Raw genomic sequence first — 18,356 nt, forward strand, 5'->3', positions numbered from 1 at the left:
GTGAAGAAGTACTTCACGTCTTGCATTATTTTAGCCACTTCTACTTGCTTAGGGAGCAATCTCCTGGGAAACAAGCGAGAGATGTACAAGAGCTCTGTGTGTAGTTATGGATCTTCTGTTAATGTCAATTGGGTGTGTAGAAGAAATTCCCATGAGATTGTATTTTAAATGAGACAGTGCCTTAAATAAGTTCTTGAACATTCCGTCTCTCATGTCATTGTTCTTCTGTTATGAAGCACAACTGTTTTTACTTTTCTTAAATAATAATGAGGTTATTTTACATGCAAATTATTTTGAATTTTTTGATACGATATCCTAGTGCACTCTCTCATTTAGTTAATTATCCACTACCTAACAGTTTTTTTTATTGCTATACCATGGTCTCCCCTATTTCTCCATAGCCATTACAATGAATTTTCCAGTTTAGTGCTGCAATCCTGTCCACTGTACAATGATGGACCTTACTTCTGAGTAAACATGTGTTGGTTTCTGCTAAACATTGTGTGTGTGTATGCGTGCGCACATGCTCCCTCCACTGCCTTTCATCTTTCTATGCTTACATTTTCTGCTGAAAGTGAAGTTTAACATAATCTGATTTCACATTTGCCAATGTAAATCAGTTAATTCATAAATGGTGCATAGCACGGATGATCTGGGATTTAGCTAATTTGAATTTGCCATTTTCTTTTAGCAAACCATGAGTGAGCTATTTCCTTTATTTCTTCCTTTATCTTCTCTTCCTTTGAGTACTTTATATTTTTCCATCATTCAGGATTTCTCTTTTCAGCATAGCTCTAAGTTATTGTGAGTTTTTTTCCCTCTATCCCTTAAGAGGCCTGATAGTGCAGTGAAGAATCATTTGTACAGCCTGTCATCTCCAGACCGTATTTTAATTTTCTTTTGGCAATGAGACAGAGCAGGCAGTGTGCTGGGCTTGATATCAATGCAGTGTACCTCAGGTACATTGAAAGCATTTGATTTTACTTGATGTCATTTCTAGACTGTGTTTTCTCATGTGTAGCGATGAGGAAGGAGAGGGTGGGTGCGAGGTTAGAGACTTCCTAATGCACCTGAGAAGTACCAATATTTGACACATCACGTGAGCCCCCAAATGTAGACTGACCATATGAAAAGGAGGACAGCTCTGCCCTCTTTTGTATCTGGTCACTCTAGTATAGCCTCAACTATTGTGATGAAGAGCAAATTTCACTAGATGCTGCATGCATACAAAGGACACCTGCTGAAATTGCCTTTTCTATACAACTGTTAAAGATGCAGGAGCCCTGTCCTCCTTTTCATATGGGTCACCCCCAAATGAGATAATGTACTGGTTACATGAGACACATACAAAGCCCAAGATACATTACCACTTGATTTGGTTAGTTTGCTGAAAATCTATCTCACCCCTTTCAGTGATTTGGGGCAGCAAGGTAATAAAAGATAAAACAAACTGTACATAATAACAATAAAATAACCAATTAAATTAAAGTTATCCCACACACGCTTAACCCTGGCAGATGAATGCTAGCTGAAAGAGAGATGTTTTACAACTCCTTTGGAAAGTACAGGCCCCAGCCTTGATAGACGTCTTAAAAAAGGTTGCTCTATAACTGTGAGGCTGCCATGAAGAACAGTCAAACCCAGCATAAGAATAGCTTCAGATCTGGTATTTTCCACAGGACCACAGTTAGCATTCTGTTCAGACATTGGCCAACCAGCTGCCTGCAGGAAACCCAGAGGCACAAGTGCAACTTCACACTCCCGTCCGTGCTCCCCAGCAACTGGTGTTCACTGCCTCTGATACTGGAAGTAGCACATAGCCATCAAGACTAGTAGCCATCCTCCATGATTTTGCCTCGCCCCCTTTTAAAGCCATCCAAATTAGTGGCCATCATTTCATTTTGTGTTAGTGAATCCCATAGTTTAACTATGCACTGTGTGAAGAAGTACTTCCTTTTATTTTCCTACCACTGTTTCATGGGGTGACCCTGGGTTCTAGTATTAAGAGAGAGGGAGAAGAATGTGTGTGCGAGAGACATCCTGGTGTTTTGCTGATGGATTGCAATAGGTAATTGCTTCTACCACCAGTAGCAACCATTTTGTATTTGTGTCCAGCTTCCAAGCTACTCTTTGCACCTGACTCCAGTAACTGGACCTTGGGTTTCTAGGGGAAAACAAAGTAAACCCTACAAGCCTGAAGTCTGCCTGTGCCTGCTCTGAAATTGGTCACTCCTTCCCTCCCTTGGAACTCTTGGGGCTTCCTTCAGATTATAGAGACATGTGAGAATATTGAATTGCACTTCCAATGTAATATTTGAAATGGAGTCTTGTTCTCAGACTGTTTCTGCATCTGAAGATAATGACCAACATCGCTAATAGCCTCATATGATTTGTATTACAACAAATGTATAGTAGCATAATCACCTCGTAGACTTGGAAGAGGCCTCTGCAGAGTATCTGCCCCCCTGTTATTCCCCCCTTTTGCACAAGCATCTTTCAACATGGAAGAGCCAGGAGTCACACAATGTCATTGTTTGATACTATGAACAGTACATGGCATGCTGAATATGTTACTGTGAGGGCAATATCATTGGACCATACATCTGATTTTATTGTTTTGAACCACTTTGAGAGCCATTGTGGTTAAAAAGTGGTATTGAAATATTGAAAATATATTTTAATAATAAAGAAATCCTAGAGCATCACTAGCCCTGTATCTGAGTGAAAATGTTATTGCCTTCTTACCAGATGAAGCTTATAAAGCATCACTGCTTTTCATTACTGTAACTTGGGCTTCTAGCTCTAGCACTGGGTCCAGAGCTCTTTATGACAGTGGAAAGCACCTGGGGACAAAATTGTGTTAAGATACAAAATACTCATAGGCTATAGTATGCTGAATTTGGGGGAACTACAGTATGGTGGGTATTTTTTTATAAAAGACTTTTCTCCTTGGAAACTGATATGTCTTAATGATGGTGTGTGCTAATGATTTAGTGCTTAATTATGACAATCATTAATATACATTCCACACGCTTGGATGAATTTGGTTCCAAGAACCAAGTAAGTGGTTAACCGGTTATGTCCTGTCCTTCAGTATTTACTTGCAAGTTGCAAATCAATTTTATATTTTTACATAATGAGGATGAAATACAGGCAATAGTCTTTGTAGAGGCCACCGATCAGTTCCTTCTAATCCTTTCTCAGAACCGCAGCATTGCTGGAAATCTGGGGTTTATAAACACAGGCTCAGTGACAAGCCTGTGATTGTAAAACAAACTTGAGATGATTTTATGCTGTGATCACTAAAGAGGAAACCTCTGAAAGTTGGTCATTTATTGGATAATGGCTCTTCCCTTCCCCTCAAAATTATAACATCGGTATACTTTGTGGGTCCTGGCCAGGTTCAGTGTCAGCGCCCAGTACCTTCCAGCAGCTGAAGGCACTAACCCTTTCTTCCCTCATAAGTGGTTGGCCAATTATAAAATGCCCCTAAGAGGAGATGCATTTCCCAAATTGTGAAGAAAAGAGGACAGTGGTTTGCATAAAAATTACAAATGCTAATTCATATTTATAGGTGCAAATTTAGAAATAACTATTATAATTTAAATAAAAATATAGGGTAAAATCCAACATGAGCCCTACTTAGAGTAGACCCATTGAAATGCATGGGGTTTAAATTAATCATGACTAATTTCTAAGTTCTATTAATTTCTGTCGGTCTGCTCTAAGTAAGATGTACATTGGATTTTACCCACAATATATCTTCACAGAAGACTGTGTTTGCCTGTTCAGTCTGCTCCCCAGGTGCTCACAGTGGCTGGGCAACAGTTCTGATAGTTCTTTATTTTTAAATGGAACTTGGACAGGGCGCAGCCCTTTAAATAGAGGACACCTTCAAACAAAGTATAGTCATCTGGTAGCCCTTCAAATAGAGGAATGTCCTCTGTAAAAAAGTAGACAGATGGCCCCTACTCTAGGTCTTCTGTCCTGGGCAGCTTAGTGCATTGTGAGAGGAAAATTAAAATGGTTGTTCCTAATGCTTCTGCCTGCCTCTTCCCCCACTGCCACCAGGTAAGCCCAATTGGGCCCATCAACATGGCAGAGGAAGGCTCACCTGGGGCACTTTGTTTAGGAGCAAAGCTCTCATCTGACCCTACATAGTAGGATGTTATCCAATTGTATGGTGGGACTGATTTCAGAAACATAAACAAGTTTTAGCAAAATCTTGTCTATGCTTTGATGTCTACAAAGGAAGATTATTTTAACTGCTGGCAGCTGAAGTGTTTCAACGTTGCCATGCCAGGTTCTAGCATGTGTAAATGACATTATTATTATTATTATTATTATTATTATTATTTATTAAATTTATATCCCGCCTTTCCCCCTCTTGCAAGGAATCCAAGACCTCTTACATAGTCTTCCTACACTCCATATTATTCTCCCAACAATCCTATGAGGTAGGTTAGGCTGAAAGTCAGTGACTAGCCCAAAGTCATCCTGTGAGCTTCATGGCCATGTGAAGGCTAGAACCCAGATCTCCCATGTCCCAGTCAAACATTCTAACCACTATTCCACACTGGCTTTCAATAAACATAGTGATTTAAACTTGAACTCTAATTCTATAGCAAATATAATAATGGTTTAACTGGGACATGGAAATTGTTCCTTGACCTGTGTTCTATTTATTTCTGGGCCCTTAAGTCAAATGCTTGATGATTTTTCTCCCTACGTTGTTGGTGGGGCACTGGCTTGCTTCCTATAGTGCTGAGGGGCAGTACAACACAAGGATGGTATTCCTGATAACTAGAAGTGTTTGTGAAGATGCTGCCAAGTTAATGAAGATAAAAAGAAGAATGTTTTGGTTTAATATATTATTATTATTATTATTATTATTATTATTAATATTAATTTTATGTATTTGTTTTATATTACATTGTTGTATTTAATGTTGTTCCCTGCCTCCATCCATTATTATTATTATTATTATTATTATTATTATTATTATTATTATTTCTTTCAGTTGTGTTACTTTTCGGAATTAATCACAGAATTATAGAATCATAGAATAGTTAAGTTGGAAGGGGCATATAAGGCCATCGAGTCCAATTCCCTGCTCAATGCAGGAATCCACCTTAAAGCATACCTGACAGATGGTTGTCCAGCTGCCTCTTGAATGCCTCTAGTGTGATAGATCCCACTACATACCTAGGTAATTGGTTCAATTGTCATACTGTTCAAACAGTCCAACTGGAAACTGGCTTCCTGTAACTTGAGCCCATTATTCCATGTCCTGCACAATGGAATGATTGAGAAGAGATCCTGGCCCTCCTCTATGTGACAAACTTTCAAGTCTCTAGTCTTCCTTCACTAAAATCAAGTAAAAACATTTATTAATATGACAACACTACCTGAGAAAATGAGATTGGCTCCATGGTTTCAGTTTGACCACAAATTTTCAAATTAATATGATTTTGCAGCTGACAGCAATATTTCCTTCATGGCCCAAAATATCTTTCATATTTAAAGCATTTTTGCATTTACAGGTAAGTTATAATTCTGCTTAAGGAACACTTAAGTTTTTGAGTAACATGTCATGAAGAAATTCTAAACACGTTATGCTTCCTAAATTGCTTTGTATGGTTTCATGTTTGTTTATTTCTGATTTTAATGGGCATTTAAAGTTAATGGCGTAAGCTACATTGTGTTTTCATAGATAGGTGATTCAAGCATGAAAAATCATTTTTTATGAAGAATATTATTTACATGACGCCAAGCAAATTCATCTGTCAAATATTGTCTTTTAACAGGTTTTATCTGATTAGTGGAGGAGTTCCTTTTATTATTTGTGGAATTACAGCAGCAACCAACATAAATAATTATGGGATAAAAAGCTATGCAGGAGCCCAGTTGTAAGTATATCAATATGCTTTTTTCAGATGCCACCATCATTCTCCTAAATAACAAACTCAAGTGCCTATCGGTTTGGAAGCAAAATGGGGTCACCCAGAAATGATTTCTACATATTCAAGGGACTCCCTAGATATGCAGAAGTATATATGATTGAATATTGAAAGAAAAAGAAAATTAATATGATGAAGAAACAGCCAAACAATAATCTGTGATGCCAAAGGTCTAATGGAGTGGCCTGGTTCACATGACATGGGAGTTTGTGATGACACCCAAACCTGGTGCGATTTCCACAGGGAAGCTTATTTTCATGAACCAACCACCCTGAGAATCCCTCGCTTCTTGTTGAGCTGTTCAGAGATGGCTAGTTTTCAGGGAAGCTTGTCATGATGTCTGAACCTGACAGTTCAGGTTTTTGGAAAAGCTACCAAGGTGCTTGGCAAAAGTAGCAAACGAAAAACAACTGCTCGCGATCTCTAGTTCTGCCACCATCCTCCCTCATTCCTTGTCAGTGCCCTTTACCTCAGCCTCCCATACTTCTACTAGAGAGTGTCCTAAATGGGTTTCCAACCTTTTTTATTATTATTTGTTTATTTATTTATTTTCAGTCTAACACAAGTGCACAGTTGCGAAAGACCACCACTATGAAGTTTGTGTAATTTCCCCCTCAGCTTTACTGGTCTGCCATGGAATTTGCATATTTTTAGCGATTTGCCCCACTGCTTTGTAACCCGCAGCTAACAGCTAACAACCAGGGGCATGTCTACAACAGCCATTAAGTCAGGGCTGGTCTCTTGTGTGTCCCTGTGCATCCATATTATGCTCAGGGAATCCCTGGGGCAAGCGGGGACAGCCACAGGTTCTCTGTGGGATATTGAGAACTGTGGAAAACCAGATGTTTCACACAGTTCTGGGAGTATCCCACAGACCGCAGGCAGTTGCTCCTGCCTCTTCCTTTCCTCTCCAAGAGTAGCGGGGTTCTGAAAATGGGCACAGAGCTGTACGGGGAGGCTCTGTGCCCATGGGGGTGGGGGGGACCGGATTCGTTGTTTTTTTAAAAACTCACTTTTCAGTGGAGCACAATTGCGCTCTGCCTTCCCTGTTTAAAAAAAAAAAGGCAGCCGGGATATCTCTCTTTCCGGGATATTGTGTGGCTGTCTAGACGATGGGGGAGGATTACAGAAGCAGGTAAGGCCGCGGTCCTCCCCCTTCCTCCCTCTACACCCTTAGGTGTAGACAAGCCCCAGGACCATAAGAGGGAAGTGACAAGCACAAACTAGGGTGAGAGATGCCAAAAGCGGCCAGCGGCTACATGAAAAAGATGTGGATGTAATTACTGTGGGACTGCAAAAGGCAGCCTCCCCCCCTTTTTTTTTTATAAAGAGGTTTGCCAGCAAGGGAAGTTCAGAAGTGGAGGGTTAAATTGACAGGGACATTGATACGAGAGGCATATCGGTATGCTGGACTAAATAGTGGACAAGCAGTCTTGCGCACATGCACAAGATCCCCACAAATCTTTTCCCTCTATGATCGTGCGAACCCAGTCTTAGCGTGACATGCAAACTCACCCACAAAATTGAGACAAAAAGATCTAAGGAAACCCAGATAGAGAGCTTGAGACACAGGCCCTTCCTACACCTAAAGATCATCCTAACAAAATGGAGGGATCATCCCTGCCTGCTCCCAGGATCTACTGCGTGTGTCATTTGCATGCACAGGGATGATCCCAGGATGATCCCAGGGGAAAAGGCAGGTGTAGAAATGGCCACAGAATACCACTGTGTGAGTTGAGGGAGAAAAGGGAAGAGAGAATCGGCCTGCTCAGTCCCCAACCAACTTAATAGTGAATATCCTGGATGGGGTGATTAGGGTTGGGAGGATTTGTACCTAAGGTTAAAAAAAGTGCCTCCCCCTCTCTGCACTATACAAGGATGTTTCAGGAGGAAGGAAAGTGGGAAGAGCCAGTGTAGCATGGTGCTTAGAACACCAGGCTAGGACTGGGTGAACCTGGCTTCAGTTCCCCACTCAGCTACAAAGATCACTGGGTGACCTTGGACCACCAGTCACTATCTCTCAGTTTAGCTTGCCTGACAGGGCTGGTGTGAGGATAAAATTGTGTGGGGAATCCCGTGTACTTTCCCTTGAGCAACTTGGAGAGAAGGCGGGATATAAATGTAATCATCAATGAACAAAACCTCCCTCTCCAGAACTGTGTGACCCCCGTAAGCTACCCGCCCCACCTCACGAATAGCCATAGTCCTGAAATTTCCCACTCCTCCATGAGGCCTGCATAGCATTGCAAGTACCCTGAAGCTCTGAGCAGGGGCACTCCTTTTAGACTCTGGGCTTGTATACACTCACTCACTCACTCACTCACACTCTCTCTCTCTCTCTCTCTCTCTCTCTCTCTCTCTCTCTCTCTCTTTAATTCATTCATGCTTCATATTATGTAAAAATGACAAGTCTCGTGGCACCTTAATAACTAACAAGTTACGTATGGCATAAGCTTTTGTAGACCAGCGCCTACTTCATCAGATATAAAATGCCATCAGATCTGCCTGGATTAAAGGCTGATTTGCCACCTCTCTCAAACAAGCTTCTTTTAAAAGAGAGAGAGAAAGAAACAGTGATTCCTTAGATTTCATCATCAACTTTATTACGGCCACCGACCAGACATTACACATGCACGAGAGTAGGGCAAAATTACATACAGATTTGAAAAGTATGCAGCAGAATCAATTCTGGAGAGACCTTATTCTCATAGCATTCAAAAAGAATTTTGCAAATGCCATGATTGTGTCTCTGTCCTCTGTGGCCCTGAAGCAATGAAGAAGTGCATTAATTTCTAAACTGGTGTCAAATAATAATTTCTCTCTAATCTTTGTATAAAAACAACAACAGAGTAAAACATGGACAACCGATTCAATTTCATTGCTTCCACATGGGCACAAGCAATCATGAAAAGTAATTTTCTGAAACCTCCCCTACAACAGAGTAGATGGCAGGACATTAAATCTTGCCAGAGTTAGTGCGCACTGACATTTGGGTATATTAAGCATTGAAAAGTATTTCGCTTCTGCCATTCCGAATCTTGGGTTTCTACCTAAGAACAGAGGGGAGCAGGTTCTATCTGCTGCAGAACTTAGAACTTGTGTATCACAGTCTCTTACCCTTTGAGACAAAAGGGCCTTGGCCTGTTTTGCTTCCATCATTAATAGAGACTCAGGGCAGAAGCCCAGAGGGTTGATCTTATTCCAGAGTAGTTTCATCCACTTAGTAACAAATGAGTCATTTCGTATCTTGTAGAGGTAGCCTGAAGAACCAGGGCCGTACAAACAAATCCAGAATTTTCGTGCGCTCAACCAAGCTCTCGAGGTGATAGACTGTAAACCAGTCTCCAGCAGGAGAGTTGGTGTTGCTACACACTTTGGGAGACCAAGGATAGAGCGTACAAAAACAGCTTGTACAGATTCAATTGAAGGGTTAACCGCTTTGATCCAGATTGAAATTCCATAAGTCAATTGCATAAGGGGTTTGGCCTTGAAAACTTTAAGTGCAGCTGGTACAAATTGACCCCCACTGGTGTAATAGAACCTTGTAATTGCAGCAGCCGTATTGTGTATACTGATATACAGATTTGTATTCTGCCCTTTCTCCAAGTAGCTCAGAATAGCATTATAGCCTTGCCAACAACCCCGTGGGGCTACAAGAGAGTGGCTTGCCGAGGGCCATCCACAGCCAAGCAGGTATTCGATGATTTCCATCATTCAAGATCAACACTCCACCCTCCGCATCAAACTAGCTCTCTAGGAGTAATCTGTAAAGCGTATACTAACAGCCTAAGCTATTGAGCGGTATAGAACTGTAATAAGTAAATAAGCTCCAGGTTATGCAATTTAAGGATTGCGGCTTGATATATTCTAAATTACCTTTTAAACATTAGACTCCTTGTTATTTTTAAGCCTCTGAGGTTTTTTTTTTAAGGTGCCTAAAGTTGTTCAAGCACAACCTTGACGGCCCTTCAAACAGCAGATAGCTTCTCCTGGGCTTCCTGAGAAAAGCAGAGTAAGGAGAACACCAATTAAAAGTTCATTTGCTAAAAATACACATTGTGTTCCTCATCTAGAGCTCTATAAGTTCTCCAAGGCCTTAGTTAGTCGGGCCTTTATCCCAGGGCGATCCCCGGGATCGTCCCTGTGCATCCACATGATGCACAGGGAATCCTGGGATCAGGGAGGGATGATCTCTCCTTAGCCCCAGGATCTCACCCTCCATTTTAGGCCCGGTATTTCCATGGTGTCAGGCTGAGCCGGGCGTCACAGTTTGTCCCAGTTCCTCGCAAGGACCCAGGACCCATGCATGGGGCGCAGAGCTCCTCAGGAGCTCTGCACACATCGGAGTGGGGTGGGGGGAATGGGGGAACTATTTTTTTTTAAAAAAAGGACTTACTTTTTGCACATGAGCGCTCATGCACTGCTGCCTCTTTAAAAAAATGGTGGGTGCGACGCCTCTCCCTCTGAGGTTGTCGTGCGGCACGTGTGAACAGAGGGGGAGATTTCGCGGGATCTTCACCCCTCTGTCCCGCTAGACCACTAGGTCTAGCTGAGGCCCAAGACACACAACAGAGTTCCTGTGTACACATGAATCCATTATATCAGGGAGCACATCCTTGATCAGTGGACTGCTGTTTTTTGCATCTAAACATTGGTTTACTTGAGTACTAATGATGCTGTGAAGTGTATATATTTCAGTTCAGTGAAGGCTGGTGGCTCCAATTTTGGTAGGACTGTGAATCAATTATGGGTTTCAGAAGCAGCCAGAACTCTGAAGGGGCTATTCCAGGGATAGGAGCAGCACCTTGCATAGTTCATTTACAGTTCTGGCTGGTTCTGATAAAACCCAGAATGGATTCACAGCCCCACTGAAATCAGAGCCACCATCCTCCACTTCTCAGTTTATGCTAGAGCATTTGAGGAAAACACTTTAGTAATGCCTTGGCTGTATCCAATGTTACCATATTTGTAACAAGAGAGAAAACTGTTTTGGCTTTTATGAAAATACTTCCAGCAAATTCCTTTTTTTAGAAACAGGCATCAGATGAGTGAAGAGCTCAGGTAGGTTCCTCTTAACAGGGTGGGGCTACTCTGCAAATTCTACCATATTAAAACTTATTTATTCTAACATGTGTGATTAGACAATCACTTATAATCAACAGGGTATTAAAAGATCTGATTATTTATGTTCATGAATTTGTGAGAGACTTTCCTTTTGGCACAGTTGCAGAGGCTGCACTACTTTAGTTTAATCACTTTAATCACAGGCAATCAATACCAGATATCACAATGTGAGCAAAAAACTGGGAAGCAGGTGGAGTGGTAAAATTGCTTAGGAGAGAGAGACAGAGAGAGAGAGAGAGAGCTACAAACAGAGCAACAGCGCAGTGGGTTGTATGCCTTATTCATTTTTAATAATGTTACTACATAAAAATGTAGATGCTCTGACTTCAGCGTGTTTTTTATGGAACTGATTTCTGAAGTGGCCCGTGATGATGCTCCTCTTGAAAATAACAGCATCCTAAGAGAGACAGTTCCACTGGGTATTGCTCCACTTTCACTTGGCATAAATTGTGCAGATCTTGAAACTTTTTAAGGGATGCATACGGAGTCATATGTTGTTTTTATCAGATGGAACTGTTCACTTTTTAAGTGTTTGAGATTCCTAGTAAAAGTACCCGGGTTGTTTGACATTCCTGAGAGCAGAGAAAGAAAGAAAGTGTCGGATACATGTCCTTTTCGAGGCCACCCCAAATGGCTGCACTGCATCATCCGAGAGGGATACACCAGCCTCTGCTGTGAAACTGCAGAAGATGGTAGTAGATTACCCACAACTTCACTGTAGAGCCAAGAAAGTGCAGAGAAGGGCAACTGAAATGGCCAAGGGGCTGGAGCATTTCCCCTATGAGGGAAGGTTACAACAGCTGGGATTGTTTAGCTTGAGGAAAAAGGAGGCTAAGGGTAGACAAATTATGCCTGGTGTGGAGAATGTGGACAGGGAGACATTTTTCTCCTCTCCCATAATTCTAGAAGCCGGGGTCATCCCATGAAGCTGATTGGTGGGAGATTCAGGACAGATAAAAGGAAGTACTTCTTCACACAGCGTGTTAAATTATGGAACTCACTACCACAAGAAGTAGTGATGCCCACCAATTTGGATGGCTTTAAAAGGGGTTGGATAAATTTCTGGAGAAAAACGGCTATCAATGCCTATTAATCCTGATAGCTGTGTGCTATCTCCAGTATCAGAGGCAGTAAGTCTATGTACACCAGTTGCTGGAGAACATAGATGGGAGGGTGCTATTGCACCATGTCCTCCTTGTGAGTTTCCCATGGGCAGCTGGTTGGCCACTGTGTGAACAGAGTGCTGGACTAGATGGACCCTTGGTCTGATCCATCTCTTCTTACGTTCTCATGTACCACTTCAAGTGACTGCTCTGCCGGCTTCTGTAGTCAGACCAGCCCCGATTCTTTTAATAAGTAAAATAATGTCCAGGAAAAATGTGATGAAACCATACATTACTCAAAACAAATACCTCCAATAGACTTAATTCCTCCTGTTGTTGCACACAGGAGAATTGATCAGGCATGGCTAGCTTCTCCAGCCTTCTGAGCTGGTTCCTCTCCCAACCATTGCCAGAGGTGGATTTACACACACACACACACACACACACACACACAGAGAGAGAGAGAGAGAGAGAGAGAAGTAAAAGCCAAACAGACAGCTGCAATGTTGAAAGGCTTTCTTGTGGTGAATTAGAAGCAGTGTCATTTGGAAGCTTTGAAGAATTTAATTGCCTTGGACGAAGCCTGTTGAAGTACGTCAGGAACACAAATATATATTGGGAAGTATGCATTGCAGCTGTCTTTTAATGGTTTCACCATCACCACCACCACCATGTCACTGCTCACTCCTCCCCACTCATCTCCATGGGTCTTGGGGAGTCTGCCATCCCCTAGCAGTACTAAGGAGATGCTCCAGAGCAGCCTTCTCCTACCTGACACCGCCTAGATATATTGGACTAAACTTCCATCATCTCCAGCCAGCTTTTCTATTGGCCATGCTGGTGGCAGCTCTACTCCAACACATATGAGAGGTGCCATATTGGAGAAGGCTGCCCTGGAAGGCTTCCGAGATAACTAGCTCATCCTCTCAATTAGCACAGACGTGGGTGCCAGCCGGTTAGGAGGGAAGCTCTGCTTTTGCCTAGCTGGCGCTGTTCTTGGACCTTCCTCCTATTGGCTTCCTGCAGGTCCCCTACCAGCACTGCTTTCCTTCCAGACACCCTCTAACCCCTTCCCCAGGGTGCAAGGAGAAGCCATCGCAAAAGCCATACTTCACACCAACTGAGTAAGAAACAGCAAGTTGCCTGCCCAGAATGACACGATGCTCTCCTTCCATGCAAGGCGCTTGCCTAGTTCGACATGGTACACAACGCACTGCTTCTCAGCCAGCAGGTACCCTGTATAAAGAAAGGGCATGCCTCTGCAGTAGGCTGAGATCATTTCAACCAGCAGATTCTCTTAGCTCTCTTATTGCCCCATATAGGATATTCCTTCAGCTATAGTGCAAACTCTGTGCATTGTGTGAAAAATAGAAATGTATTAATACGTTTTATAATGGTTATTTCCATGGTTCTGCTTGGTACTTGGCCATGTGTCCCTATGTATATGTGTATATATTTTTATATCCATCAAAGATGTCAGCCCCCTTATGGCAAGGAATATATTTGGTTTTAAATTGGTTTTGAAGGTGAAGCATTGAAATGAAAATTTGTCCTGTATTCTAAACAATTTTGGATCATATGTTCTGCGAATTCTACAGCAATTGTACTATTTTTCTAGTGCAAAAAATGTAGCTTGAATGCTGGTAATTTGGGTTCTTGCTGCTTAAATCTGCTTCTTTTTCTTTTTCTTGTGTGCAGTTGTTGGATGGCATGGGAGCCAAGTCTCGGCGCGTTTTATGGCCCAGTGGCATTCATTGTCCTGGTCACCTGCATTTATTTCCTCTGCGCATATGTGCAGTTGAGGCGTCACCCAGAACGCAAATATGAATTGAAGGAAAGGACGGAAGATCAGCAGAGGCTGGCAAGTCCTGAAGTTGGCCATAGCCACATCACAGACCCTGGATCAGTCTCCCAGGCTACATGCTCAATGATTTCTTCTTCCTTGCTGGAAAATGAGCACTCCTTTAAGGCTCAGCTTCGAGCGGCTGCATTCACTTTGTTCCTGTTTACCGCCACTTGGACCTTTGGCGCCCTCGCAGTTTCCCAAGGACATTTCTTGGATATGATCTTTAGCTGTCTATATGGAGCATTTTGTGTGACCTTGGGGCTCTTCATCCTCATCCATCACTGTGCAAAGCGAGATGACGTGTGGCATTGCTGGTGGTCCTGTTGCCCGTCTAGAAGAAACACATACTCAGTGCAAGTGAATGTCCGGCCAAAGGTCAATGTCAACGGGGAAAGCCAGGTTCATGCCCCGTGTCTTCAGGAATCACCATGTCCTAGTAAATCTGCTGTTTTCAGTCACCCAGCTGCTAGCCACTGCAAACTTACAAATCTACAAGCTGTTCAAAACCACGTCAACTGCCTTTCACCGGTCACACCGTGCTGTGCGAAAATGCACTGCGATCAGCTTCTGGAAGACGAAGCTCATATTCATGTACACAACGAGGGGACTTTCAGACCCAACATGCACATTCACAGATGTCTGAAAAGCAGAACTAAGCCGCGATACTTCAGCCGGCATCGGTCTGCAGGTGAAAGAGAGTACGCTTACCATATTCCTTCCAGCATTGAAGGCAGCATCCACAGCTCCCACACAGACAGTCCACACAGTACACACGACAGTCAGTCGGGCCACAGGCGGCCGTGCTGTGCGAAGAACGACCCATACCCTACCATCAGCCAGCCTGAAAGTAGTGATGCCAGTACTGTCATCTACAGCTGTGCTAAAGTGCCAGAAAGTGAGACAGTGCACCACGCAGCTCATTTTGAGCTGCATCCGCGGACACAGTCCCTGCCATTTAGCACAGGCAGCCACAATGGGATTCTAAAGGGGAACCTGCACGAAGCCATGATCTACAGTTCCGATAGTACAGGAAATATCAAAACTGGCCCTTGGAAGAATGAAACTACTGTGTAGTTGGTGGGCCGCGTTTCTCCTTCTGCAGCTCCGACCATCTTAGGCTGCAGTCCTATACCCACGTACCTGGGAGTAAGCCCAGTTGAACTTAATTGGGCTTACTTCTGCGTAGGTCGGCATAGGAGTGCACTGCTGATCTTTGTTTTCCTTCCAAACTGAGTAAGATTCTACATGTTTGTGTAGCACATCAGTAAATTGTACAGGTTTTCAACCTATTGTTTTCTTAATAAGAAGAGGCTTTTAAAAAAAGCAGCGGCGGTCTCAACATTATTGTTCAAGGTGGAACATGGCTGGCGGGGGTGGGAGAACTGAAAACATAAACCTAGGAGCAGAATATGAGGCAATACCCTTTTGTTACAACACACTATATGATTTTCCTTTTATTTTACTTTATTTTCAAATTCTGCATTAACGTCAGACACTTTTATACACATATCAGCTTCACGGCCTTTCCTTGGTTATTTTTGTAGCAAAGTGTTGTTATTCCGTTGGTTTTTAAAAATTACAGTAGCAGAAAGAAAAGAAGGATGTCGCAAGCAGACTTAGCACAGCTTTTTAGACCTACAAAAGTGATACTGCCTCTAAAGACCTTCTGTAGCATATGGCCTGTAAAATCACGTAGTGTGTCGTCGCTGTTATCTCTCTCTTCTGTGGGAGAGAAATATTAGGTAGCGTCCCTTGTTAACATCTATGGTGCTGTATTGGTTGTATTTCTTTCTTTCTTTCTTTCTTATTTTTTGCATGTCACATGTCAAGATGATACCATTTGCTGTTTTCTAGTGTTACATGTGTAAAATGGAAACAAAAACTATTGTAAAAGGCTGTGACTATTCATGTCGGTATTAATCTAGAGCATTTTGAATCTATGAAAAAAGAAAAAAACACTACTGCACTAGTTTAAGTGGCACAATCCTTTGTATAAGGTTATATGATAGCTTTGATAAGGGTCACTCTAATGTCTCTACAGAGCATGCACGATTCATTGTATGTAGCACTGTACAGTGTGATAGCAGCTGTCTCCATAAGTTTCACTCCTCTGTAATATGCCTTTTGGAACAAATCTGCAAGCTGTCCTTCCATCCTTCCTTTTTTTTAAAAAAAAAAAGTAGAGTTTTATCATTAACTCTTTGAGGACTGCAACCAATTACTTAACAAATTACCTAGGGCACAATCCAGCCCATTCTAAGCACTTTGAAGATCCACCAGCTTCAAAGGGAAAGAGAGAAGGTGAAGTTGCTGAAAATTTCCATTTAAAGTCAATGGGACTTAAAAGTGCTTGAATCGACTGGATCATTCCCTTACTCTAGTTCGGAGTTGCGGGGAGGACTTGAACATGCAATGTTGTTTTATATAATGAAAATAATAACAGTGTTGTCCACAGTAGCCAGCTAAGTGAAAAGTACATCACTTTAAGGCTGCAATTCTAAACACGCTTTCTATGGAGTAATCCCCAGTGAACAGAGTGGGCCTTACTTCCAAGTAAATATGCATAGGATTGCACTGTAAAGAAATATAATTTTAAGAGAATATTTATTTATTTATTTATTCCACATTTTAGTTGAAATCCCCTTCTCTCCCATGCCTTTCTGTCATCTGCCAAAGCAATTTTGAGATTGTCCTTATACTTCTGTGCAAATTTGACTTTCAATAGCAGGACTTTTCATTGATTTATTCTGCTCAGCTCCAGGACATTTTAGGGTCAGCAACATTCTCTATTCATGAGGCTTTGGTCAAAGAGGGCTTAAAATATATCTATATATATATCTATATATAACTATATCTATATAGCTATCCATGAACATCTGGACACAAAGCACTGACTCACAGTGAAAAATAGAATTATAATTGCCCTTATTTAATTTTTTATTTAATTTTTTTAAAAAAGAGTCTGGATATAGATTGGTGACATAATGTGAATGGGATCATACAGCCAAAACTAAAAAAGGAGGGCTGTACTAAAAAAGAGCAGTATTGCCACAAATAAAAAAAGAACAAGCACAATGTTACATGGTGATTAACAGCAAATGTATAGACATATCACACATGCTGAAGTAACCATTACATAACTTACAATTTAAGCCAGCCTTCCTTCAGCTATGTTGGACTACAACTCCCATCATCCTCTTGACCACTTGCCATGCTGACTGTGGATGATGGGAGGGTAATCCAGGCACCAGTTTGGGCAAGGCTGATTTAGGCAATTCCCCGAGACGAAGCATTACTTTATAGGGGATTATTTTGTCAAGATCTTTACAGATTTCAATTCATTATGTGTTTATGACCAGCATGTTATGAACCCCTCCATTTTATGATATGTAAGAATCTATTTCCTTACAGTGTACATAAACAGACGATTATTATAATTGTTGGAATGTTATAAAAATGTGTGTCAGATGAATGTGTTCTGCAGTGTTTGCAGGTGGGAATTAGTACTCAAAGGGTTAATGCTCAGTATCTGAGTGTAAGAAATTTCCTTTTTTCTTTTCTGTATTTTTTATAAAGTTCAAATATATATATTGTAAATTACAGCTGATAACGTATCCATTATGTGTGTGTGTGTGTGTGTGTGTTGTGTGTGTGTGTGTGTGTGTCTTTCAAAGGTGTACAAAGCAGAATGCACTAGGTGGGTGTTGAGTTTTGAACAGTATTCAGCCTTTTCATTATTGCTTCTTTTAGATGATGCAAAAGGGGGGGGGGGAAATACCCTGAGCTTTATTATGTATATGCTGTATATGCTTGAACTGTCTCAGAACTAAAATACAGTATTTTGCATTGTGTGCATAATATATTTTCCTTTTCATCATTATTTTTTCATGTATACGTTCCTCTCATTCCACCACATCAGTGCAACGATATAGGCATAGATATAACATTAAAAGCCACATCTCTGTATCTCGGTGATATTTATAATACTCTGTAATAGCTAAGTCCTAGAAGGTCTCTAGAATTATGCAAAATAGTCCACACACACTGAGGTCCTGGCAAAATAGTCATGTTTCAGGAACACACTCATTGAGATTCTCCAGCTTGTGTTTCTATTGCCAATGTTGTTCTGTCTGACACACACACACAAAACTAAGCAAAGATAATTAAATGGGTGCTGCTTTCCACAGAAGATCTGTCATAAACTTCTCCTGAAGACTAACATTCAGTATCGATAAACCTTTCATATTGCGTCTGAATATAAAGTTAGCAAAAATTTCTGGGCTAATTTGAAAACAATGTTATGCAATAATCTGTTTGCAATTT

At 41.6% G+C, this 18,356-nt stretch overlaps 1 protein-coding gene across 1 annotated transcript in view; it reads left to right on the top strand.

Annotated features, from left to right (window-relative positions):
• The window catches only part of ADGRA1 (adhesion G protein-coupled receptor A1), a 282,014-nt gene extending 264,119 nt beyond the window's left edge, over positions 1-17,895 (top strand). Inside the window, exons 13-14 of the mRNA XM_063132851.1 lie at positions 5,808-5,909; positions 13,886-17,895. Coding sequence (XP_062988921.1) covers positions 5,808-5,909; positions 13,886-15,107 — 1,324 coding nt within the window. The 3' untranslated portion in view covers positions 15,108-17,895. The remainder of the gene's footprint in view (positions 1-5,807; positions 5,910-13,885) is intronic.
• The last annotated feature ends 461 nt before the right edge of the window (positions 17,896-18,356 follow it).

This window comes from Elgaria multicarinata, chromosome 8, assembly GCF_023053635.1.
Source record: "Elgaria multicarinata webbii isolate HBS135686 ecotype San Diego chromosome 8, rElgMul1.1.pri, whole genome shotgun sequence".
In the NCBI taxonomy this organism is placed as follows: domain Eukaryota; kingdom Metazoa; phylum Chordata; class Lepidosauria; order Squamata; family Anguidae; genus Elgaria; species Elgaria multicarinata.